The following is a 26,713-nucleotide window of genomic DNA, read 5'->3' as shown; positions in this document are numbered from 1 at the left end:
TATAGTGGCACGTTTTGCAATTTCGATTAAATTGATGGCTATTTTAATATGGATACCCAAGCGCGGGAAAATGCTTCCTATCCCTCTCTTATTAGGTCCAGACTGGTCTCAGTGTGCTGCCGCTTTTCAGATCGCGAAGCCCAAATTCGCAGAGAGATAGTTCCCACTGAAAACCCTAAAACCATGAGCGGCTACGAGAGCCGCAAACGCGACCGGAGAGACGCGTGGAGCTCTAAGAAGCAGCAGAAGCTCGCGCCCACCGCCGACGAAGACCTCGAGTCGAAGCTCGGTTTCGATCTGTTCTCCGAAGGCGAAACTCGGCTCGGGTGGTTACTCACTTTCGCTTCTGTAAGTTTAATTTTCAATCGCTCTCTTCCATTTCTAGCCATGTCTGTGTTTCTATTGCTTTTGTTGATTTTGGTTGCTCGGAAAGCTTTGGAGTATTTGGTAATTTGCGATTCTATTGAAGTTTTGATTTTTCTAGTTAAGTTACTGAGGGAAAGGTTTTCGTGTTGATATTCGGATAGAGAGAGGATGAACTAATGTTCTACTCACTTTCAGTGAAACAAAGAAAATGCAGTTTGAACAATTTCGATTTTCTGATTATGATTGTTTTCTTGTGCCTTGCAGTCATCTGTGGAAGATCAAGACACCCGTAAGGTGTATAGCTGCGTTGATCTCTATTTCGTTACACAGGTAAAATACTCGGAAGAAAGCAAGTTTTGACACAATTAGCTTTGTTTTTATGGTAGCGTTTATGGTTTTGGCAGTTGTTATAATTAGTTTACTCGCAGGATGGCTCCGCTTTCAAGTCAAAATATAAGTTTCGGCCGTATTTCTATGCAGCCACAAAGGTGCCTGTCAATTTCTTTATATGCTGCTTCTGAAAAAATTTCTTTCTGTAGTGTTGTTTTTACAAAGTTAATTTATTTACAGGAGAAAATGGAAATGGATGTTGAAGCATATTTGAAACGGCGTTATGAAAGTCGTATTGCTGATATCGAGATAGTGGGGAAAGAAGACCTTGATCTAGTAAGCAACTTATATCACCAGCTTAATATGGTTATACCTTATTTCATTTGAAAATGCTGACAGTTCTGAGTTGTATTTATTTTTAATCAAAGCCCTGTTGAGCCTCAAGGCTGAAGACATGCTTTCTTCAGATCCAACAGCTGAGAAAACATTTTCTCAGTTACTTAGTCAACATGTCTATCTTGAGCAATATTCTGTGCATAAAAAGTTTCTGCATTTTATTTTAAAATTTTCATTAATCTCAACTTAAGGAGTTAAGGATGACGGGGGTGTGCCTCTGCTTGATATGCACTGGTTGCCTATTTTCTAGCAACTTCACTTGAGGGTGGAGCTGCCGTATCCTATATGTTAGATTTGTTAGAGTATTGGGCATGACTGAACTTCCATTCTCTTTGTTTTTTGTTTTTTTTCATTAAAAGAAAATATAAGGGGACAACAGAGCAGTAGGTTGCCCTCTAGCAGTATAGTACTTATGTCATAGTCCTTAAGCTTTAGTATATTTATAATGAGCTAACCTGCAGAACTGAAAGGCGTACTATATGGTATAATGGTACTGTAACAAAGGATCTTTCATCACCATCACATATATTCTATGTACCTCCTCTTAATAAAGCTGTGCAACTTCTGCTTTACCTTAATTCATAACCTGTTATATGTTAAGATATATCATGAAAGCACAATGTCAATGGGCATATGACTTCTGTTTAATAGTTCCAATAGCCATGTTGTTTAAGATGATAATAAATGTAGTAGGTTTACTTAGATTGATTATTCATTCCTTCTATATTTTCTGATATTATAATCATTATGATTCTTCAGTTAATTACTCATTCAGTTACATTTCTCCCAGAGTATGCATTTCTCATATATTTGCTGATATTATAAAGGTTATGATGCTTACTTTTTCACTCTTGGACAGAAAAACCATTTGTCTGGCCTACGCAAGTCCTATTTGAAGTTATCATTTGATACTGTTCAACAATTGATGAATGTCAAGAGTGACCTATTGCAAGTTGTTGAAAGAAACCGCACAAAATTTGATGCTGCCGAAGCTTATGAGTCAATACTTCTAGGAAATCGGTAAGCCTTCTTTGTCTTGATTCTTGTTTCTCTTGGATGTTGAGCTCCACTGTCTGGCCTTAAAAGTAGAGTAGAAAGTTGATTTTGTTAAAAGGTGCTCTGCGTTTTCAGTTTGTATTCAAGGACAGAGCATAGTTATATTGCTCCTGGGCAGTAGCCCATGTGTTTTTCTTATAAATATGTAGGCGTACGTGCTTAGTTCAGCTTAAGTAGGAATGTGAAATGTATGTGGCCCAGTCTCTTCATAAGCAAAAACAACAGTCAAGAATTGATTCCTTGCTGATGGTTTTTTTCTTACATTATTATTATTGTTTTTTTTTTTTAATTGAGTTTTTTCCTCTATAGAGCAACTACTAAAAGATAAAAACAAAAAAAGTATCATACAAAAATAAGCACTAAATAACACAATCAACGATTATATTTCTTTTCTTTTCTCTTTAGAGTAGCGCTCTTCTTTTGCGTATTCAGATTAGCCGACCTATATAATTCAATTTATGGTGTCTATTCCAATTATAAATGATTAAACCAGTTATCGTACTACCAACTCTCAGCTAGCATTTCTAGTTCTTACATCTTTGTTTAAGATTATAATTATACATAGAGTTTCAAATTGAATGTTTTATGCATTTGTGGGGTGAAAATTTAGCTCAGTCCAGATCGAAATCCTGGCTCTGTCCTTGTTTGTATTTCTTGGCTTGCTGCATTGAACTTGTAACCTGGAATTCCTGATTCTGTTTTGGTGATTGATTTGTAGAGAACAAAGGCCACAAGATTTCCTAGATTGTATTATTGATCTTCGTGAATATGATGTTCCCTACCATGTCCGCTTCGCTATTGACAATGGTAATTTATCATTACATCCCGATACTCTCTAGAGTCCTTTTATTTTTTTTATTTTCTATTTTTTTTGTATATCCAACAGTTGGAAGTTCATCCCCTTTCAAAATGTCTTGTTACTCAGATGTGCGATGTGGCCAGTGGTACAATGTTACTGTATCCAGTACAGGTGTTATGCTTGAGAGGAGGACAGATCTTCTGCAGCATGCCGAAGTTCATGTTTGTGCATTCGATATTGAGACAACTAAGCTACCTTTAAAATTTCCAGATGCTGAATATGATTTAGTAATGATGATTTCATACATGGTTGATGGACACGGGTACTTGATTATTAATAGAGAGGTGAGATTCACCCTTTGTATTTCATGAATATATCTATGCTTGTTTACATTAGGCATTTGATTTTTGTTTCCTGTGGCCAAATAAGAGAGCGTTTGTTATTAAAACTTGTAGCTGATCCATTTAGTTAGTTATGGATTAATTATTTTATTGCTCCAGTTATTTGCTCTTGATTTTTCAGTATTTCGGACATTTTTTTGGGTCTATCCCATATACAGTTTTTGTTTTCTTTTAGGAAGGGGTAGGACACAAAATAATATGATAATGTTTCGGTTAAGTAAAATGCCACGAAGACCTTGTCTTTCAGATTTTCTCCTTTATTGTCATGTTTTTTTTAAGTTCCTGTATATTTTTTTTTTGGCGAGCAACTGGTTAAGGTAGGAGTCACTAAATACTGCTATTTTAATTATCTTATTAAGTAAGAACTTGATATGATTTTACATTTCCTATTTCCATTTCCTATCAGCAAGGAAAATTTAAAAGTATTTTGTTTACATTGACAGGCTTAATGTTTTTTTTTAAATTTTTTATCTTCAGTGTGTTGGAGCTGATATAGAATATCTGGAGTACACTCCAAAAGAAGAATTTGTAGGCCATTTCAAGGTGACAAATGTGGAAAATGAGGTAACAAATAGACCATCCCTGCCCCACCCTGAAACTGAAACTTTAATTAGGTTAATTACGTAACGAGTCTATTAGACTGGTAAAACTTGTCAACTTTAGTAATGATATTGTCATTGTTGCAGAGAGAGCTGTTAAGACACTGGTTTGCCCATATGCGAGAGGTGAAACCTGGAATTTATGTCACATACAATGGTGATTTTTTCGATTGGCCTTTCCTGGAAACCAGAGCTGCACATCATGGGTTCAAAATGAATGAAGTATGTTTCTAACTTCAGCCTAGAATTTAGCTTGTAACTTTACTATAACTACCTGGAAGACTAGAACTTCAATGCTATCATCTTGAGGGTGTCTGTAAGCTGCTTATAATGTAATTCCACGTATATATGTATTATGTCATCTGTTCATTAATAACACAAAAGGGAATCTGATTATTACAGTAAATTACATTATTGCCTTTGATCTAAGGTTGGCTATGTTAACCAATCAAAAAAATTATGAACAAGTCTGTCTTACCAATGTATGTGTCTAAACTCTTTATTAATCTTTCTGTTCATTGCTTTTAACCATGATCATGTGCAGTGTATTAAAACATCTCTTTAATAATGTAATTTATCTTCCGGCATCCTCAGTTTCACATCACATCATAATTACATTATATATAATTGAGTCATCACTCAATTCACATTATGTTAGGTTTTATTTCTACAGAATATCAAACAAATTTGTGTTTCTTAGTTCGTACCCGTTTAATGTTTTGTGCAACACAATGTGCTTGTGGGACATTGCTTTTATCTGTCTAAATTGCAGCACGTAATAATATATTTTGTATCTGCATGGTCTCAGAGGTATTCTTCTATTCTGTTTTCCATTAAGTACTGCTTCTCTTACATCCTTCTCTCTTAATGCAGGAAGTTGGATTTTTATGTGACAAGAATCAGGGGGAATGTAGATCTAAATTTGCTTGTCATCTTGATTGCTTTGCTTGGGTCAAACGTGATAGTTATCTACCCCAAGGGAGCCAGGGCCTTAAGGTAAGATTTTCCAGTTTGAGTTTATTTTCCCTTCATCTAGTTTAAGTGGTGTTTTGTGTTATTGCTCTTTCATAAATTCATTTTCCCGCCTACAGCTTCTCATGGCCAACCTGTTTAATTATAATGCTTCTTTATTACTGCTTCACAATAGGTGGAGCAATTAGTTCATGTTGTATAGTAATTAATCAAGATCTTTGGTGACTGCTTTGGCCGAAGTCCCTTAAATCCTTTAATGGGGTTTGTTAACAAATTTATCTTTTGCCATTATGGACTGCTCAAATCTTTTCCCTCCTAGTATAATGACAACTCCACGATGAAGGACAATGAACTTCAGGCAAACAATTTTTGTTCTAACAAGGTAACATGTACAAAGGGTGGATAAGGAATCCACACTCTGAAAAAGAACCATAAAGCATAAATCAGTACACGGAATAACATTTATTTGAATGCTTCAAACACCAATATATAAAAATTATGGTGTATAGGGTGTGTGGGTTCATAACTTCACATTTTAGTTATGCTTGTAGTTGAATTAAACTCCAACAACACCTGGAATGAAGAGAGAAATATGTGAGAGGTGTTAGTAACAAATAGGTTCAGGGTTTTATAATTTGTCACCCTTCACCTCAAAATTATATTTATATCCACATAAGCAGGATATTGTAGGATTGTGAACTCTGGAATAATGTAGCACATTAACATAATAAATATGCTAATACATGTTTTACCAGTCAGAAAGTAGTTGTCTCACTTTTTTCCCTTGTAAAATTGAATCATCCAAATTTTTATAATCTTATTTCAGGCTGTTACGAAAGCAAAGTTGGGATATGATCCAATAGAGGTGAATCCTGAGGATATGGTTCGCTTTGCAAAAGAAGAACCTCAGGTGTGAATGATGAAATTATAACTCTGTTTGTATGAATTTCATCTACTTGGTGTATGTGAAATTGAAAATGTTGATGATCGGTAATCAAAATTTGATATATGCACTGAAAACCACATGAACTACCATAAAATATTTTGACTACAACTTGCGTGCATTTGTTTTCTAAGGGGATGGAAGATTATCTGTGATTCATACATGAGGTGAAAGTACATTAATTTCATTTCAACATCCTTCTCCTTTGTCTTTTTTAGATTTTGTCTCTTCAGTTGGCATATAAGAGAAACGACATTGATTGAGATTATCATGTGAACCATGCTTAATCTATTTTATGCATAATATAGTTGATTTGTAAACCCAACTATGTCCACTTACATTGATAGATTGAATTACAAATTTCTCAATCCAAATAATAATAATAGAATTGGATTTATTTTTGAGAGTTCTTTTTTTATTTCTTTTATAAATAGAATCCTTTTAATGACCCTTTTTTTTTTCTTTAAAAATTCTTAGAATTAGAAAGAATTTATTTTTCAATTTTCTAATTTTTCTTTTGAGTTCTTTAAAAATGGGTTCAAAAAATGAATGTTATTTTCTGGGAGAATCCAAAAGGGAATTCCGCTTCCATTCCAAAAATTGTTAAAAAACAATTTAATTAAATTGATGCCAAAATTTTTAACTTCTATACTAAACCTTAGGAATACGTAGGAATACTTATCTATCAACATCAACAGCTCCACCTTCTTGTCGAAATAAATTTACATGTCTTTCTGGGTGTTATATTATGAAGTTCCATGAAGCTTTGACTACAAATGTAATGGTACTGTGGTGCAATACAGAGAACCAGCTTGAGTTGTTCCTTTGTGATTAAACACATTTTACTTTTTGATTCGTACGCATCTTTCCCATCCAATATATATTAGTACAAGCCTGCATATATTCTAAACAGAGGATCTGTTTACTTTTGTACTGTTATTTTGCATTAACATTCTGATAATTTTTCTAATTGGTCATATTACAGAGGATGGCATCCTATTCGGTTTCTGATGCTGTTGCAACCTATTATTTGTACATGACTTATGTTCATCCATTTATATTCTCTCTTGCAACTATTATTCCAATGTCTCCGGATGAGGTTTTGCGCAAAGGTAGTGGAACCCTTTGTGAAATGCTTTTAATGGTTCAGGTAGGTGTTTTGCACTCATCTGCTGATGCTTCTTTTCAAGCAATTTCCATGATACCCAAAATAAATCCTTCATTTATTCCACAACTGAATGTGCATTTTATGCAGGCATACAAGGCAAATGTCATATGTCCTAACAAACACCAATCTGACCCGGAAAAGTTCTATAAAAATCACCTTTTGGAAAGTGAGACTTACATAGGTGGCCATGTCGAATGCCTTGAAAGTGGTGTTTTCAGATCTGATCTTCCAACCAGTTTTAGGCTTGATGCAGCTGCTTATGAGGTATGTCTAAAAATCATTCTTCATAGTAATCCTTCTTTATACTGTGTACTTTTTTTCACTATTGGTTTACCATCTTTCTGAACCTTTCAGTTATTGTGGACTATGGATTTTCTGACATCAGTTCTTTACAAAGAGTAACCATATTTAAAGAGATGCACACACACACACACATATGAAGGACACAAGCAGAAGTCAATAGGTTTGATGTGTATACTCTATGACATCCATAGCCATATTGACATGCAGAGACTTTTTAATCAATTGTCTGAAAGATTATACACCATCAGGAAAAACCCAAATACCCAGTAGGCGAAAGCTGGTCTTAAATGATATCATACCGAATGCTTTACAGAGGACAAAGATTGAATCCATTTCTTAGTAGTTGGATCTTTTTTACCGGGAAAACATTATCATAGTTTGTCAGCGGAGGCATGGTGCAATCTAGTTAATTGACAAAGTACTTGTCCCTTTCTAATAAAAGCCTTAATTTGAGAACTATTCGGTGTATAATTGATTGAATCCTAACTAATTGCTCACAAAATATATCAGGTATTGAAGTTTGAGATTATTTGCTTCTATAGATATTTCTTTAGGGTAATATTCGTAAATTTGATTAATTGCTCTGTTATATCTCTGACAGTCATATTATTGTCCCTTCTGGAGCTATTATGCTACTCCACTGGAGTTGCCAAATAACGATATATAATTTGAACTTCTGAAATTTTTATTTCCAGCAATTGATCTATAACCTTGATCGAGATCTTCAATATGCTATCAGAGTAGAGGGAAAGATGGACTTGGAATCTGTGTCCAATTATGATGAAGTGAAGAGTTCTATTCTGGAAAAGGTGCTGATCATTTTTCCATTCACGACTATGTTTTATTTATTATATAAGCTGGTAGTCGGATACATTTCCAAGTATATTCTTTTTTACTTTCATTTATCTGATATATCTTGCGTCATAAAGTTGGTTTTCCTGAAGTTGAAACCCTTCTGATTGTGTTGTGTCAAAAACTTTCTTATTTTTTTTCATCGGAGTTGTAAGTTTGTTGCATTGTTCTTCAATATGTACTGTTTCTCAGTAACAGCTCCTGTTCTTCAACTGCAGCTTGTGAGGTTGCGAGATGAACCAATACGAGAAGAATGCCCACTTATTTATCACCTGGATGTAGCTGCTATGTATCCCAACATTATTCTAACAAACAGGCTTCAGGTGTGCTGGCTAATAAGTACTCTCATCTGTGCAGATGACAGCTGCATATAATTCATGTTTTTCATTTCTCTGAGCTTAAATCAAAATATGCCTTGTATGTTGTAGCAAAGCTTTAGTTAAAAAGAGTTGTCCTAGTTGGAAAATATTGCTTCTGGTGATCTGTTTATTTTAGAAGCATGTCAATAGTTTTCCTATAGTCCAGCTGTCATGAACTGATGATCATTCTGATACTGTCAGCATGAATATACTCATTTGCATTCTTAGATTGTTGTTTTCTCTATTCTAGTTGTTTGAAGATTTTCCATAATATATGTTGTGCTAACTGTTTGTTTATTTCCAGCCCCCATCAATAGTTACAGATGAGGTCTGTACTGCTTGTGATTTCAACCGTCCAGGAAAAACATGTCTACGAAAGCTGGAATGGGTTTGGCGTGGAGAAATATTCATGGCAAAAAGAAGGTATTTTGTAACCAGCTAATTCTGCTTTTCTTCTTTCCCCATCATTGTGTACTTTCTCCAGGTTTCAGCGGCCTAATCATTGTTTATGTACGAATATGTCGTTCAACAACTTCAGCGACTATTATCATCTGAAGAAGCAAATTGAGTCTGAGTCTGTCGACGGTGCCACTTCCAAACAGTCACGGTCTTTTCTTGAATTGCCTAAAATGGAACAACAAACAAGGCTCAAAGAGCGTCTAAAGAAATACTGTCAGAAGGTAGATTTTTTAAAGACATTGTTTAAAATGTTTTCTTATGTACTACCCAAACTAATTCTCAGTCTCTTTGATAGGCGTATAAACGAGTAGTGGACAAGCCAGTCACTGAACTCCGGGAAGCAGGGATTTGCATGCGGGAAAATTCATTCTATGTTGACACAGTCCGCAGGTGAGCGTTAAAAGTTTGGTTATTGAAATTTTTCTTACCCTGGGTATTAAAGAGGAAGTTGGTTTTTGTTATAAGAAGTTTAAGGTATATGCAAAGTAACAACCAAGAGGAAATGGCTCACATTCTTGTAATGGGCGAATATGAATATTCTATTGTGAATGTCTTCTGTTGAGTACCAGCTTATGCCTTTTATTCTTTTTTCTCTGATCCATATGTTTTTTTTTTTTTTTTATCTACTTCAAGCTTTCGAGATAGAAGGTATGAGTATAAAGGGCTTAATAAGGTTTGGAAGGGCAAGTTGTCTGAAGCAAAGGCTAGTAAAAATTCTATAAAGATCCAGGAAGCACAAGTATGAAACCCGTTTATGAACTCTCTTGCAACATCTTGACATTTACTTATATTAATGTGCTCACTAACCCACTCTACTGCTGTTGATGAGTATGCTTATTCGTTTTGCCAGAATATGGTGGTGCTTTATGATTCCTTACAACTTGCACATAAGTGTATACTTAACTCCTTTTATGGATACGTCATGCGCAAGTGAGTTGAATTAAAATCACACTATTATTGATTCTGTTGTCAATATGGCTTAAATGCTCTGTTACAATTTAGTGTGCTTTTACATGGTAATCCAGGGGTGCAAGGTGGTATTCAATGGAAATGGCTGGAGTAGTTACATATACTGGAGCTAAAATTATTCAGAATGCTCGGTTACTTGTTGAAAAAATTGGAAAACCTCTTGAGTTAGATACAGATGGTATCTGGTGTGTGCTTCCTGGATCATTTCCAGAGAACTTTACGCTCAAAACAAAGTATGGTTTTTCTTTTAATATTTCACTTTGGTATATTATTTTTATACAGTATACAACAATGGCAGCTACCATGGCGTTATTGATGTTAAGATTTCTTTTGTCTGAAAATTTTACATGGATAGCAATGCTGCGCGATTAATTCGATTAATTACGTTGGGGATGCTAGTGTCCAAACTAGTTTGTAAAATATGTGGATTAGTTATCTCACTATTTCATATTCATCTGTTATGCTTAAACAGAGACTTGAAGAAGAAGCTAACTATCTCATATCCATGTGTCATGCTTAATGTTGATGTGGCGAGAAACAATACAAACGATCAGTACCAGGTGAGTTTGAATTTTTTTTCTTTCTAATATTGTCATTTCCTATGCCTTGTGAACTACAGTGTTAGACTTCTTTGTAAATTACAATTTGATTTAGCTTGTTTATGATTTTGCAATTACGACTCCAAGTTCTTACCACCATATTTATCAGACTCTTACAGATCCGATTGAGAAAACTTATGCAACTCATAGTGAATGTTCAATTGAATTTGAAGTGGATGGACCATACAAGGTAAGGCATACGAGTTTCTTTTTTATTTTAATTCCAACTTTTTTGATGTAAATTTATACTAACCTAGTGTTTCATGCAGGCAATGATTATTCCTGCTTCTAAGGAAGAAGGAATTCTAATCAAGAAGCGCTATGCTGTCTTTAATGACGATGGGACACTTGCTGAACTTAAAGGTTTTGAGATCAAACGTAGAGGTGAGCTGAAGCTCATCAAAGTTTTCCAGGTATCTTTTTAACTTGTAACAGCAGGACAACAAGAAAAATAAAAAATAAAAACAAAAACAAAAACAAAGAAAATTACATTGTTATGAGAGATTAGCGAAGTCTTTAACTGAGCCATACGGTAGACCTTCACGTGTTATCTAGTTATTATCCGACTGACTCCTTGGTGGTTGTTGCACTTTTGGAGTGGAAACTTAAATAATAACAATGAAAGTTGATGCTTCATGTGCTTATGCTTATCAGTATTATTTATTTTTGTGTATTTATTCATTTTAAATGTAAAGTCAAGCAAATATTTGTCTCATAATGTGTTTGATTCCCATTTCTGTAGGCTGAGCTTTTCGATAAGTTCCTTCACGGTTCTACATTAGAGGAATGTTATTCAGCCGTTGCTTCTGTTGCCAACCGCTGGCTTGATCTTCTTGATGTATGTCAATTTCCTGGCTTATATTATCAAAATTGATTTCTGTACAGCAATGCCCAGTATGTTCCTTGAGGAACTCTTCTCTTACATTTGTATAAATAAAGGATGTTACTTGACATTGAAAGTTCTTCTAAAGTTCCATTTCCATCTTTCAGAATCAAGGAAAGGATATTGCAGACAGTGAGTTGCTTGATTACATATCAGAATCAAGCACCATGAGCAAGTCTTTGGTGGAATATGGAAGCCAAAAATCGTGTGCGGTAACCACTGCACGGCGTCTTGCTGATTTTCTTGGTGATACAATGGTCAAAGATAAAGGACTGCGTTGTCAGTATATAGTTGCATGTGAACCACAGGTACATATGTTTTGGATTAATCATCGCCATGAAACTTAAAGTAAGTGGTAATGCATTACTGTTTTGTTTAAAGAAGTGATTTAAGTTGAAAACAACTGAAAAAAAAAAAAAGAACAGGGAATTAGAGAGAACAACTGAATCACATAATCATATTTCATCCCTAACATCGTTATAGTTTCTATGGTCATTTCTGAGAAGTTAATCTTTTATGGGATATAAGTGGTAGGATATTGTACAGTGTTCATGTTTATGATCTTGGGTTAACTTCTCATCCTTCCAATAGAACTCTGGACTATGAAAGGTATGGTCTTTCCGTTATAATTTTGTCCACTACAATTAGTTGAAGTTTCCCTGTTTTCTAAAACCATAGAAAAATATGGTATCGGAGACTGATCTAAAGCTCAAAGTTTCGTCTAGTTGGCGGAATTTTAATGACAAAGTAATTGCATTATGCTTCATTAACTCCTATTGGCGTGTTATGTTCCAATATCTGGGCAAGAATGTTGATCTCAATAGTTTTGGACCACTCATACTTATTAAAATTTGGAGTACGTAAAACATTTCATATTTACTGTATGGGTTTGGCTAATACATTATGGTGTTGGGGCTAGAAGAAAGCTAATGCCTTTTAGCCAGGTGCAATTTTGGCTTTGGCTCTTTAATTGTGGAAACAAATAAAAAATGTTGAGTCACAAAGCGGACAATCCTGGACGTAAATACAACTGGGACAAAATTAGATTTCAATTCCCTATCTGTGAATTTTCTATTGGACTTTAATTTAAATGGACTGTAATAAATCTGTACGCTTGGTAGTTGGTTCTGCTCAGTTGAAGTGCTTCTCCTTTCATGTACTGAATCTGACCTATTCTTACTCTGTTTCCATCATTAGAAGCTCCACTTTTTTCTTTTTTATTTGGTTTTCTATGCTGTAATGGTCTTGCTGTGTTGTCTTAGATAGGATCCCTCTAGTAACTTAAAAAGGAAAGTCGTATCACCAGTCTAGTGGTTTTTGAATTTCCTGTCAACTCGGGATCATGCAAATCTCACTTTTCTTTTTTCGGATATTAATGAATAGGGAGCACCTGTCAGTGAGCGTGCTGTTCCAGTTGCAATATTTGAAACAGATGCTGGTAAAGTTCTGCTGTTATTTCTTTTTTAAATTTTTTTCTTATTTATTTATTTTTACTCTAAAAAGCAATTGAATTTTAACTTCATCAGAAATTATGAAGTTTTACGTACGAAAGTGGTGCAAGGTCTCGGATATTGACATCAGATCCATTATAGACTGGTCCTATTACAAACAACGTCTAGGTTCAGCAATTCAGAAAATCGTCACCATTCCCGCTGCAATGCAAAAGGTAGAGTTCGTGGTATTCGTCATTGGTCATCTCTCCCTCCTCTCTCTCTCTCTCTATCCACTTCTGTACACAACTTTATTAAATTTTTTTTAGCTGTATTTGAAATCAGTTATTTTCTTCAGGTTGCAAATCCTGTCCCTAGGGTGGTTCATCCTGATTGGCTACATAAGAAGGTTCGTGAGAAGGAAGATAAATTTCGACAACGAAAATTGGTTGATATGTTCACGTCAGTCAACAAGGATCAGTTGGTGGAAAATAATGATGCTATTGGCCCTAATCACGTGGTAGATGAAGATATGGTTGATGATTTAGAAGACTTCAAAAGCAAAAACAGTACCATAAGCAGACCAAGACCGATTGTTCACTGTTATGAAGTCAATAACCAGAAAAAATCAGCCAAGGCAAATGGTGAAAGACATCAACATCAACAACAAACAAATCAAATAGAAATTGATCATCAAGAGCAAATTGCTGTCACTTGGGAAGAGATTGACAAAAGTGTCGATTATCAAGGCTGGCTTGCAATGAAGAAAAGAAAATGGAAAGATACTCTTGACAAGAGGAAGAAACAACGGTACTTTCTTCTCTTTATCATTACTAGTACTCTTGAGTGCAGATTGACACTGAACGGCTGTCCACCAAATATTGGTGTACTTACATTGACAATCATGTGGAGTGGTGACGCAGTGGAGTTGCCGGGTTCAGGGCAAGTTGCCAGTGCTGGTGTGAGGCTGAGCGACTTCCCTGGGAGGGGCATAACTTTTGCCATAGATGGTTTTGTTGTGGACCGTTTTTTCTTTTTAACGGATATTATTGGATTCCTTGAAATGGAGGTCAGGAGAATATGGAGGTCCCTATATCTTTTCTCGATATGGGGATGCTTGGACAGTTTTTGGTTCCCCAATTACGAGGAGGGATTTGCAACTTGTGCTAACATATGAATATACGCTCAAAATCCATTGTTAACCAGAAACTATGATTTCAATAATGAATTCCTTTTAAAGACTTAAAACATCTTCAACTCTACTTAGATCTCCCCATTGAAAACACCCCCGCAAGCTTTTTTTCTTTTTCTTTTTTAGTTTGTGTAGATTGCACTTATGTGACCTTGGATCAGTTATGTGGAGTTGATTAACTAATTCTTAGGCATTGTCATCCAATGGACAGATTGAATAATGCAAGGTCTGCTCATCATGCTCATGACAAGCTCCTTGGTGGTGGGAGACTCAAAGGAGCTCAGGGGAAAATAGGTGTGAATTCATATTTTAGGAGTCATGAGGAAGCCCTAACTCGCTGCCATTGGCAGGTAAGGTCGTCCTACTTCAACTTTTGCATTTTGCTGGAATGCCATAAAAACTTACTGTATGATTTCTTGACTTCGACTATATGATTCAGATATTACAACTAGTTCCGAGTTCTGAGACTGGCCAAATTTTGGCTTGGGTTGTTGTTGAAGGAATGATGCTTAAGATTCCTCTAAATGTTCCAAGAATTTTTTACATCAATTCTACATCACCTATAAAAGAAGAACTGAAAGAAGAATTACCAGGGAAGTATGTCAACAAGACTCTTCCACATGGAAGACATAGCTATTACCTATATGAGGTACTACTAGTGATAATTTTCTCAAACAATAATGTGGTTCATAACCATTTTTCGTGTCCGAGAGGCTTAAGTTTCAATATGTATCTTATGTACGGTTGACAACAGGTTTCAGTTGATGAGAAGAGGAATAGGACAGTGAGGAAAAAGCTTGCGTCTCTTATCGCTGATCCAGATATTGAGGTCAGTACATACTCTTCACAATAATAACCCCTCCGTGCTATGCCATTTAACCTGTTAAGATTTCGCTTCTGCAATTCTCAGTCTATTCTTGTTGGCAATCAAAGGAAAACATGGTTATATATTATAGCAAGGTTTTATAGTGATGTCAGTTGATACATTTCAGCTTGATTCAAACTCATTTCTTTGTTCAGGGAATATACGAGACAAAGGTGCCTTCAGAGTTTAATGTAATCACACAGATTGGTTGTGTCTGTAAACTAGACAAAAAAGCTCAGGGAGATGCCAAAAATGGCTGGAGCATTAGTGCACTGGACATGAAGAATACAACAGAGTGCTCTTATCTGGCCCAATCCATCGCTTTCTTTTACTTGTATCACAGGTAATTGATTGTTTTAGAATATGGAGGCCCGGATCAACCATATAGATGAAGTTTGTTTCTCTGTTTACACAACTCTGTTTTGTACATTTGATATCATTCATGTGGCCAATGTGAGTTATTACTCATTTGCAATACACATGTACCTAGGACAGTTAGGGTTGTATTTCTTTTTAGGTTTATATGCTCATTGCAAGTTCAAAATCCTTTTAAACGTTATATACTTTCAAAAAAATTAAGCCATTGCTGAGTGTTTGTTTGACTTTATCCCCTTGAAAGCATGTGGCTGGTATAACTGTACACACACACACACCTGATGGAGCTGGCACACATGAAAATTTATGCGATGTGTAATTGCAGTACTTTGTTCTTTCACATATAGTGGTAGAATTTGTCAAGATGTTGGAAAACTTCAACCAACTGTTAGTTCCACTTCTGTGTTTTTTTTTTGTTTTTTGCTTTTTATGATGGGAAATATGATTTATCACCTTTTATTTCAAATCATCGTTCATTTTCTTTTTCAAGACTCATTTATGTATTATACTTCATCTATTCACATCAAAACATACAGTACTTATGATGTTATGACATTAATGTCAGCATCGCTGAAGGATCTGAAGGGCGTGCAATATTTGTTGCTTATTTTCCTGCTTCAAGAACAATAACTGTTGTGGTGGTGAATCCTTATCAAAATAAAGATTTGTCACCATCTTTTCTTGAGAAACAATTCCGGGAAGCTTGTCAGGCATTATCACTTCAGCTGCCTCCTAGGAACGGAATATTTATCAAGGTAAGCTAGTCAATGTCTTTGGGTTAAGGATTTCCTGGTTGTTTCTTACTTTTAGTAGATATTATCTTTCTTCGAATTTATTTAATGTGATTGTACTGATTTTAGGTAGACTACGTTGGATTTGTAAAGGATGCTGAAAAGATTTTGCAGCAAGCAATTAATGAGCACAGGTATGGACAGCTCTCACAAAAATATATCTATCTTAAAGTAACTGCACGTTGCCCAGTAATATTCCTGAAATGTCTTTTGAGTTGCTATGAGGGGTGCTCACGCCTTCACCAAATCACTTGTTAACTTTATTTCCAAATTCTATCACTTTGATGTAAGAAATTATTCTATTCTCCGAAGAATGTCTTTTAAGTTTTATTCACCTATGGTGAGCATATTTATTCGTTATCTTCACCAACTATTTCAAAAGTTCCACTTTGAGCCTTATCAGTGTGATGTTTGAAGGGGAAGGTTATAAATAATGTTGCACGGTAATGCTTGTCTATGTGTTTGGACGTTGGTTAATCACATATATGAGTTTTATGTCTTACAGACATGAACATCAGGGACCTGCAATTGCTGTTATTGAATGCCCGAATGCTCAATTAATGAAGTCAGGTATACGAGCACTTGATGATTTTCCATGTGTGAGCATTCCGTGTAATGCTCGTGATAGTCAATATCAGGTAGTTTATTAAGATCTCATAGGTCTTCACTCTGCACATCAGTGTCTCTTTGCATCTAATTGAATATATTTTTCTGCTTCATACAGGTTCTTGGGTGGCAACAAGTGGCTGCAAAAATTGGCATGCAACGTTGTGCTGCATCATCTCCATGGTTGATTGATAGAATTTCTCTCTCAAGATATTCACACGTAATAATTGTATTTTTTTTTTCATACCAGCAATAATTTTCTGTTATTTTTTGCGGTTAATGATAATACAATTTGTCTAATTTATGGGGCAGGTTCCATTGGGAAATTTTGAAGTTGACTCCCTTATGCATACAGCTGATATCTTCTTCTCAAGAGCATTACGTGATAGCCAGCAGGTTTTTCTATGACCCAATATCTTGCATATTATCTTTATGTTTTCAGAAATAAATGGTTTCCTAGAACTGATGCTCTTCAGCTTAGTGAGTCCCAATCAAGTTTGATGTGCTGGAGTGTAGTGTAATCATGATCAATACAAGACAAATGGTTTAGTTAGCTTGATATATGCTCATGATACATTCCCAACAACTTAATCTTTTAGGATCCGGTATGTAAGGGGTTCTGTGCTGTTGTGTGATGTAGTCGTGACATGACTCATAACAGATATCCAAAATAAGAAAAATGGTTGAAATCCGGGTTGTTAGTTAGCTTGATTATTGATCCATTCCCAAACAGCTTAATCTTTTGGGATCTAGTATGTAATGGGGTTCTGGATTTGATATCTTATATCCACATTGCCCACTTTTGCTAGGCGGTCTGGTGGACTAGTGGGTACTGGACTTGAGTAAACCAGTTAGCTTGATATAGATTATTCCCCAGTAGCATGAGTTTGTTTTGTCTCCAGTGGTTATCCAACACTTGTTAGTGAAAGGTTTGGGATATATAATGCAATGTCTTTGAACTGTTCAGTTGGTTTGAAACTTTTCATCACCCTTGTCTTTTTGAATATTGATTTTTACAGGTACTTTGGATATCTGATGATGGTATTCCAGATCTAGGAGGCATTAATGAGGAAAGCAGATTTTTTGCAGATGAGGTTAGTCTCAAAATGACATATAGATGTCAGTATGTGCAAACATTTAGGTGGTAAAAGGAAATATGGAGTTTATCTCGTATTGATCAACTAGAATTCAGGTTCTACCTCATAATGCAATTAATTCATACTATGCTTTTCAGTAATTACTGGCTTTATGAAACAGGTCCATCAACCATTTGTTATTACTAGACCTGGAGCTTATAGAAAGGTCACTGTGGAGCTAAAGGTTCTGAAACATTTTCAACCACATGTTTCCCAGTTTTCTTTTTATTTCAGATGTATTAAAAACGTGTCATGATTTTATGTAGATACATCATCTAGCTGTAGATGCTCTTCTGAAAAGCAACCAAGTAAATGAAATGGAAGGAGGTGCTTTGCTAGGATTTGAAACAGACATGAACACTGGATCACAGACTTTTAATATGCATGCTGCCTTTGATGAAGCTACTTCATCTGCACATGCATTCCGAGTTCTGAAACAGATGATCCTCCGGTGTCTTGCTGATGCAAATACATCTGGAAATGTGTATGCTGATGCATTGCTGCAACATCTGTATCGATGGCTTTGCAGGTAGCTATCTTATGTTTAATATGCATCCTGTTATTTTCATGGACCATTAGTTTGACTCACATACTTACTGGTTCCTTTCTGATGCAGCCCCCAATCTAAACTGCATGATCCAGCACTTCAACGCCTACTTGACAAGGTAAATGCTGCGTTTCATAACATTGTTCTGCAGACAAGCAGATTAAGCAGTCTTTCCACAATTCTTATTCTTTGTAAAGTGCACTAAATAAATTTCACTATTGTTATGGTTTCTGTTGTTGATAATTTCACTAGGTCATGAAAAAGGTGCTCTTGATTTTATTGGCTGAGTTCCGCAAATTGGGTGCGAATATCATATTTGCGAATTTCTACAAGGTTATTATAGACACAGGAAAATTTGATATATCAGCAGCCAAAGCTTATTGCGATAGCGTGCTTAAAACTATCCAGAAAAGGTTAGTATTTAATACATCCTTGGAAATTCCGGCAAGTGATATTATGATAGTTTTCTTGTTGTAATTGCATTTCTTTCATCTGTAGAGAACTATTTGAGTGGATTGAACTTGAACCATTGCACTTCTGGCATTCTTTGCTGTTCATGGATCAGGTTGATTATTGCTCTCTTTTTCTGACTTTTATCATTTTAAGTTGTAATTGAAATGGAAGTGAAATGTGTACCTGTGATAATTATAACAGGTGTATTTAAACTATAGGCTTGAGCATATTATCGCTTTTAGCTCTTAGCAATAGGGAATTTGTATTCATCTAAGAATATCAATTATTTGAGGGTATGCTGATCGCTTTATTTCCACCAGATCTTTAACCCCTCGGGTTTTGTGGCATGCTAGGAGAGAGCTTTATCTGGCAGCCTTCACTATAGCTAGCTTTATACATAGTTTCCTAGATAGCTTTATTATATACATTAATGATTCAAGTAATAACTGATACCTTCCAACCATTTTGTAATAATTACCATTCTTCATCATTATCTTTATCTGAGTTGCTGTATTTTTCCATGGTAGTATAATTATGGTGGAATTCCAGTTAGAGCTAATGATAATGTGTATGGTGAATCTCAAGTGGATATTGTGTCGAGCTGGAACATTGCTGAATACCTGCCCAAGAAAATTCAGGTTAGTCACTGAGGATAAGTGCTTCGATGTGTGATAAAGAAACATATTAGTTCACTCCTGCTAAAGAAATCCATGGGTTCATAGAACAAACACGTTTCAGGTTCTAAACTTCTAATGTTTCATTTATCTTCTGGCTTTTTGCAGGACCATTTTATATTTATTGTTTCCCAGTTTCTATATATTCCCTGGAATTATGCACAGAAGCAGTCTGCCGTTACAGCAACTTTACAGGATGGCAGCAGCTGCACACCATCAATTACGGTTGCAGCTGCTGAGACTTTGGAATCTAACATGACCGATTTTCTCAAAGGACAGGTTAATAATATCTGCAAAAGATAGTACAGCTTTCTGCCTTCTTGTTTGATGTTGGTTCTGGGTCTTCTCTAAATGGTCCTGTTTTATGCTCAACAGATCAGCTCGTACTTTACTGAAAAGCTTCTGGGAATTGTTCGTGATACAATACTTCATATGAAGGAACTGAACAAGTCTGAGAATGACTATCGGACATCTCCTGGCCTGCAACAATTTGTTGGTAATATCCACAAAGGCGATGTGGCGCTTGAGTTCATCAAGAATGTCTGTGGTGTTTTGCTCATTGATCAAAATGTTGAGCATGACGTTATGGTATTTACTTATCTGATGTGAAGATTACCATAAGAGTAGTGTTATATTTGTACCTGTCAGTTAATTAATATTTTATACCTGTGCCCTGATTCTACAGGTTATGAGAAGTAATTTATTAAAATATATGCATGTGAGGGAGTCTGCTCCTGAAGCTCAGTTTTGTGATCCCTGCCCATCCTTGTTCTTACGAAATGTCATTTGCAGGTACAATACATTATAAACATTTCACTTTTAGATTGATTTCTGATAGGAATTGCATGGACATAATGTCTGAAGAAGTAAAATGTAATGTCCTAATACTACATTATTCTGAGAAAGGCGTCTGATTGTATGGAGTTCATATATCTGTCCTTGGAAGGGCTCTTTCCCAGTTTTGCTTCTGAACCATAAAAGCTACTCATCATTGTGTCAATTTCCGCTCCTTACTCCATTGCGCGCGCACACACACACATACATGATACATTGTTCAGGAAAGTGAAACATTTAGTAGTGAAGAGGGTAAAATATATTGTCAAAAGAAGAACTTGTTTGGGTTCACAGAAAGATTTATCTTCATATTACAGTTTGTCATTCAAATCAGAAATCCAAGAGGTTAACTATGTGTCGGTGAGCCGTGACTTGGTCAGTTAAGGTGTTTAACTAACAACTTTGAGGTCATGGGTTCAAACCTCACGGACATATGTAGGATGTGTGAGTTATTAATAAAATATATATTAAAAAAAAGAAAAAGAAAAAAAACAAAGAGGTTAACTATGTGTACTTTTCAAGGTTCAGTAATTGGGGGTTGGTTTTTGCTTTCAACACATAAAAGTTTGCATCTTGATCTTTACAGTCGTGAATTTTAGGGATCTAAGTTTGCGCGTGATCTTAATATGTGAACTCCTGAGCTATATTTGTTTCTCCACTAATTCAAATGTCTTTAAATGTGGTGCTTTGGCAAGCTATCATTTTTTCCATTGTCTGAATTTTCAACTTGCCTGCTCATTACTCGTTCTTTCTTTTTCTTGATTGACAGCTACTGCAATGACTGTAGAGACCTGGACATCTGCCGTGATTCAGCTCTACTAGGTGGGGAGTGGCGCTGTGCTGTGCCTCAATGTGGGCAGCCTTATGACAGAGAACTGATGGAGAATACCCTTCTTCAGATTGTACAGCAGAGAGAGCGGCTCTACCACCTACAAGACCTCGTGTGTCTCCGGTGTAACCAAGTGAAAGCTGCACATTTAGCAGAACAATGTGGATGTGCCGGCTCTTTTAGCTGCAAGGAAGACGCAGCTGAATTTTGCGAAAAGATGCAGTTAATCTTGAAAATTTCCATTTATCAGAAATTTCAACTTCTACAAGAGTGCACTGAGTGGATTTTAGAAGTTGTGAAAGATTGATCTGCTCTCTTCAATACATTTAGATGGGCAGCCATAGTTCTTATGTTATGTGTGACCGTGAAGATGACCACATCCAGTGAGGTTTTAAAGCAAGCAGGTCAAATTACAAAAAATTTGTCCTTGTTAATTCCTTGTACTGTTGTACATGATAGGCCCCAATGTTACCCCCCTTTGACTTGTGTATGATCTGTAAATAGTGTAAATAATGCTATAAACAAAAGGCTTTCAGTGCAATCTTGACTCATTATGTCATGACCACGTTACCTTATTGGCTTCTTGGTGATTGCTTTTAAAATTTCTAAAATTGTTTTACAAGTTTTTGAGGTGTTTTTTCATGAAAAAGCATGTCAAGTGTTTTTCGAAAGCAATTTCAATGCTTCTGGAACTCAGCGGAGATGCAGGTCCTGGACGCTTGCCTTTTGCAAACCTGAAGAACTTTGGTCTACCTAGAAATGAGAAAATATCCGGTGTCATATGAGATTGTTGAGCACAGGAATATCAACTCGGTGACATTGGTTCTGGTAGAGGAACACCAGATAGGAAGCCGTTAACGATTCTGAAAAATATACTTTAAACATCTTTTATATTTTTGCATTCCGTAACAATAATCATTTGAAGATTGTCCTCAACATTTTGACCATAAGGCATTGAATATGTTGGATTTGGCATTGCCAAATTTTGGCCATAATGGTATGGTCCATACGTATGGTCCATCATTGCTTCCGCTTACACCAAATGAGTCAAAAATGGGAGATGAATAATCATCTAATCATCTTCATGTTTGTACATGCTTCCTTGGCGTCTTTCCCTATGTATAGTGTTTTCATATAGCACCGATATATACTTGCTCCTGCTCTTCTGCTTCCATGATCTTGATCTTGTGTTGCATGTGTGAAGTACGGCTCACAAGTGAATGGATTGTGTTCCTTGTCATCTAAATGAAGCGGCCTTATCCATTCATGCAGTTGACATTTTTCTCCATCACCAAACACAGTACCATTATCAATGGCACCCGATACATCGTTTTGGATAAACACGTACTTCATAAACTCTAACTCATAATTTATCATATTCGATCTTTCTATGAAGTCTGAAGAAGATACTAGCATTTAACTGAAGATGAGATGAACTGTTTGTATATTTTTTTTTTCTTTATTGATTTGTTGATGTTTCGTCTATCTCCTTACTCATTATTTCTCATATCAATTTTGTATATAAATTTTCATGTCTAGTCGCTCACTTATATATATTCGACTTGTTTTTTTTCATTGGTGTTAGAGCTTTTTCCAAGTAGTGTTTACAGACATTATGCATCTTGATATCAATATATACCAATGAGTTGTTAAGTTTGAGAGTTTTTTCTTGTTTTTTAATTGAGATTTATACTTTAATGTGATTTTTATTGTTTAGTTTGTGATTCCACTTACCCAAATGATATGAATCTTATGGTTTTCTTCAATTTCATTTTAATTTCATTTTGTTTTTGGAGTTCAATGGCTATTGAAAGAAGATGATATTGTGTGTATTGCAAATCGGTGAATAAATTAAATTAAAAATTAAAAATTATATAAGCGGTGTAAGAAGAGATCGAATATTTGAATGTAGGGGGAACAAAGTAAATCTGAAATTGAAAAAAATATATGTAGGGTGAAAAAAAAAAAATTTAGGGTGAACAAAACAAAAATGGGAAAACGGTATTTTAGGTATTGTAAATGGGTGAACAAAATAGATTTAGAATTAAAAATATATAAATGGGGTGTGAAGAGAACGTGAAGTGAACAAAATGGTTTGTGGGGTGGCAATAGACGCACCCATTTAAATTTATGAAATTGTAATTCTCATTATTTCAAAATTTATGTGCAAAATGAAATTATTTTATCCAAACACACAAGCGACTATATCCAAAACCTGTTTCTCTACTTAGTATGGATTAGTGCAACTGTGCTCACGTTTCTCTCACATACAGATGTTGATGTCGTTTGTGATAACACTTTTTGATAGCAAGTTTTCTCACAATTGGTGCACAACATCCATACACAAAATGAAGAAAAAAAGTTAGTACCCTATAAATTGGACCAAAGCCTCCTTGCCCGAGTTTGTTTGTGAGGTTAAAATTGTATGTGGCAATTAATATGGTGTCAAAATCATACATAACCAACTCTGATGGATCATAGTTTCCTAAGTAGTTTTGGAGAGTGTTTCTTGAAATCTGAATCGTGTTGTTCAGTACAAAACGTTGAGTTTTCACTTTGTTGTTTCCTGTTTCTGAATATACCAATGAAACTGAGTTAGAGTGAAACAACAACAAAAGTCAGGGAAATTAGCTCACTTGCTTCACCATGCCATAGTATACATGCTCTTATAAAGGTTTCCATTCTCTTACCTTTTTGGTTAGCTCGCCACCTGCGCAAACCAAACACTACGGCACCCAGCATACTGATCATAAAACAGAAAGCTGTAAGACTGACAATTAAGTTTATTGGCTTCCCTGAACCTGAAACAGAAAACATGAAATTGGAATAAAAATTCAAAAGCAATCATAATATTCTTTTTCGTGGAGAAACAATGTCATCAACAAGAGTTGAGCAAGGCTCTTAGCTACCTAGTTCTACATGTTCTAGGCGGATAAAAAGATACATTCCGCCAGAGGAAAACTCCTGTATATCAATAAGATCTGTAGACCAGATCAAACACCCAACACTACTAACAAATGCATAAGCCTGGCAAGAACAGTTATGTAAGCAATGTTTCTTGCAGTCTTCGGATGTGTCTAGAGCATCGAAAGAAGTAATATACTCATGAAAATCTGGTACTTTTGACCTTATCATCTTCCAAAAACCATCATCATTTTCTTTTCCACTTGATGAGACTGACTTATCAATGTGTCTCTCACAAAACAATTTGGTTTTCCTCACACACCCTCTGGTCCAGTTTTCGGTGCTCCATTCCTTGTTTGTCTTGGGTACAAACCCTTTCAAACACTCGCAAATTTGGGATTCAGAAGTTTTGCAAATCCCAAAAGGTCCACATGCTCCATACATGTCACATGGATTCTTTGGAACCTCCAAGGCAAGATTCCAGCTCTTTCCATCTTGCGAGGACATAAGGTTTATTGAACCTTCCGAAGAGATTTCATAAACTATTGTAACTACTATATGTGATATATTGAGCACTATTATCTAAAGTGAACCCACTTAGATATTGAACATTCATTTCCGGTACACCAATGAACTTTGATTTATCCCATGGCCCACTTCTCCAGTGGGGAGTGTTGGGTTTGGTATTTATCCCTCCATGGTGGAGATATTATGCATGACATGAATGCATATAGTTATTTGTTTGTGCATTTATGGTGATAAGTTATGCATGGCATGCATGCATATAGTTATTGGTTTGTACATTCATGGTGATAAGTTATGTATGGAATTGATGCATAGTTAAGCGGATGCATTAAGAATTAATGTATTGTTAAATTCATGAGTTACCTCTTCCTAATTAAGGAGCTACATGCATGGGGATAATGGGGAAGATGGAAGGTTTGGTCGTGGTCATGAATGAGCATTGATAGAGTAACTCTAGAGACTTCTATCAAAGGTTATAAAAAGGTGAAGTTTGTGTTGAAGCAAGCAAAGAGAGTAAGGGAGCAACTCTAAGGGTCTTCGTGCATAGAAGATAGGTTGAGTTGTGTTCAAGAGTGCGAATAACTCTTGGGGTAGAGTAATCTTCTAGGTTGTAAGAGGGTGTATAAGGGGTATCCTTCTGGATACAAGGGCTTAGGTTCCGTCTGATAGGGAAAACTCAAACCTCGAAGGTTGGTGGGAAACAGTGTGCACAAGAATCAAGGTACCTTAGGAGAGTCTCATTTGCGGGCATAGCAGAGACAGCAGACACAAGTTTCTAAGTTTTAGATGATGGTGAGAAGGTAAATCCTGCTAGGGGAGAGGTGAACTAGAGGTCCCTCTTCGGAGCCAACAAGTGATCGTTGTCTCGACACAGTTACACATTGTATTGGCCGATTGAATAGGGGGAGTAAGGACCACATGTAGATGACTCTGATCATGTGTAACTGGCACAATTACAAGGCCAATGGAATGCTTGTGAGTATAACAAGTTGGGTCTCAGATCGAGATGACTTCATAGATTGAAGTGGTGGTGCGAAGCTCTCCACCAAAGTCGGGAAGGGGGGGGGATTGTTGGGTTTGGTATCTATTCCTCCATGGTGGAGATATTATGCATGACATGAATGTATAGAGTTATTGGTTTGTGCATTCATGGTGATAAGTTATGCATGACATGCATGCATATGGTTATTGGTTTGTACATTCATGGTGATAAGTTATGCATAGAATTGATGCATAGTTAAGTGATGCATTAAGAATTAATGTATTGTTAAATTCCATGAGTTACATCTTCCTAATTAAGGAGCTACATGGAGATAATGGGAAAGATGGAAGGTTTGGTCGTGGTCATGAATGAGCATTGATAGAGTAACTCTAAAGACTTCTATCAAAGGTTATAAAAAGGTGAAGTTTGTGTTGAAGAAAACAAGGAGAGTAAGGGAGCAATTGTAAGGGTCTTCGTGCATAGAAGATAGGTTAAGTTGTGTTCAAGAGTGTGAAAAACTCTTGGGGTAGAGTAATATTCTAGGTTGTAAGAGGGTGTACAAGGGGTATCCTTCTAGATACAAGGGCTTGAGTTGGGTATAAACTTGAGCGATGTAATCTTGTACTTGTGTAATTTTTTCACTAGTGAAGGTGATACTCTCCGAGGTCGTAGGCAAAGATATTGGCCGAACCTCGTTAAATCTTGTGTTCTTCTTGGCTTGTTTATTTCTCCTTTCCATCTAATTTCTAACACTTGTGTGGTGGGGGATCTATTTTCCAACAAGGAGTCGATCCATTGATCCAAATGAACACCTGTGATGGCGTCTGTGCTGACAGTCCAACCATGTATATCCCAGTTGATGGATCGTTTTAACTTTTCCAGGCTCTCAACAAATTGGTCTTTCGAGACTTACTGTCAAAGAGTACCGCCATGCTTGGTAAGAGTGTGTCAGTAGGAAAATCAAAACTCCTCCATAACTCAGCTCCTCTATCATCTTTGACAACAAAATTTCCATTGTCTAGAAGAACTGCAGCTGAAATATTGGATGACGCAGAATACTGATTGACCAGACTCGATGATTCTTCCCATTAACAAGCTCTAGATTCTCATGGCTGC

The 26,713-nt window shown here is 36.0% G+C and overlaps 1 protein-coding gene across 1 annotated transcript; it reads left to right on the top strand.

Moving 5' to 3' along the window:
* The first annotated feature begins 183 nt into the window (after positions 1 to 183).
* Positions 184 to 21,739, top strand: LOC101291492 (DNA polymerase epsilon catalytic subunit A-like). The gene is made up of 49 exons (XM_004291504.1): positions 184 to 348; positions 631 to 696; positions 795 to 854; positions 937 to 1,032; positions 1,952 to 2,112; positions 2,867 to 2,955; positions 3,074 to 3,291; positions 3,826 to 3,912; positions 4,035 to 4,169; positions 4,821 to 4,943; positions 5,746 to 5,831; positions 6,850 to 7,012; positions 7,118 to 7,294; positions 8,029 to 8,142; positions 8,404 to 8,508; positions 8,849 to 8,967; positions 9,083 to 9,224; positions 9,299 to 9,393; positions 9,637 to 9,742; positions 9,854 to 9,933; positions 10,029 to 10,205; positions 10,445 to 10,532; positions 10,681 to 10,761; positions 10,841 to 10,984; positions 11,314 to 11,409; positions 11,562 to 11,762; positions 12,838 to 12,892; positions 12,981 to 13,120; positions 13,243 to 13,694; positions 14,288 to 14,426; positions 14,516 to 14,725; positions 14,831 to 14,905; positions 15,097 to 15,284; positions 15,882 to 16,071; positions 16,177 to 16,241; positions 16,613 to 16,745; positions 16,832 to 16,933; positions 17,026 to 17,109; positions 17,733 to 17,807; positions 17,971 to 18,033; positions 18,116 to 18,378; positions 18,466 to 18,514; positions 18,649 to 18,809; positions 18,895 to 18,961; positions 19,377 to 19,487; positions 19,632 to 19,802; positions 19,899 to 20,111; positions 20,209 to 20,315; positions 21,127 to 21,739. Exons 1-49 carry the CDS (start codon positions 184 to 186, stop codon positions 21,491 to 21,493), a joined length of 6,654 nt encoding a protein of 2,217 aa, XP_004291552.1. The 3' UTR covers positions 21,494 to 21,739.
* The last annotated feature ends 4,974 nt before the right edge of the window (positions 21,740 to 26,713 follow it).

Source organism: Fragaria vesca, linkage group LG2 (genome assembly GCF_000184155.1).
Source record: "Fragaria vesca subsp. vesca linkage group LG2, FraVesHawaii_1.0, whole genome shotgun sequence".
NCBI lineage: Eukaryota > Viridiplantae > Streptophyta > Magnoliopsida > Rosales > Rosaceae > Fragaria > Fragaria vesca.
Note: the sequence above shows the minus strand (reverse complement) of the source record. Positions and strands in the feature narration are given on the sequence as shown.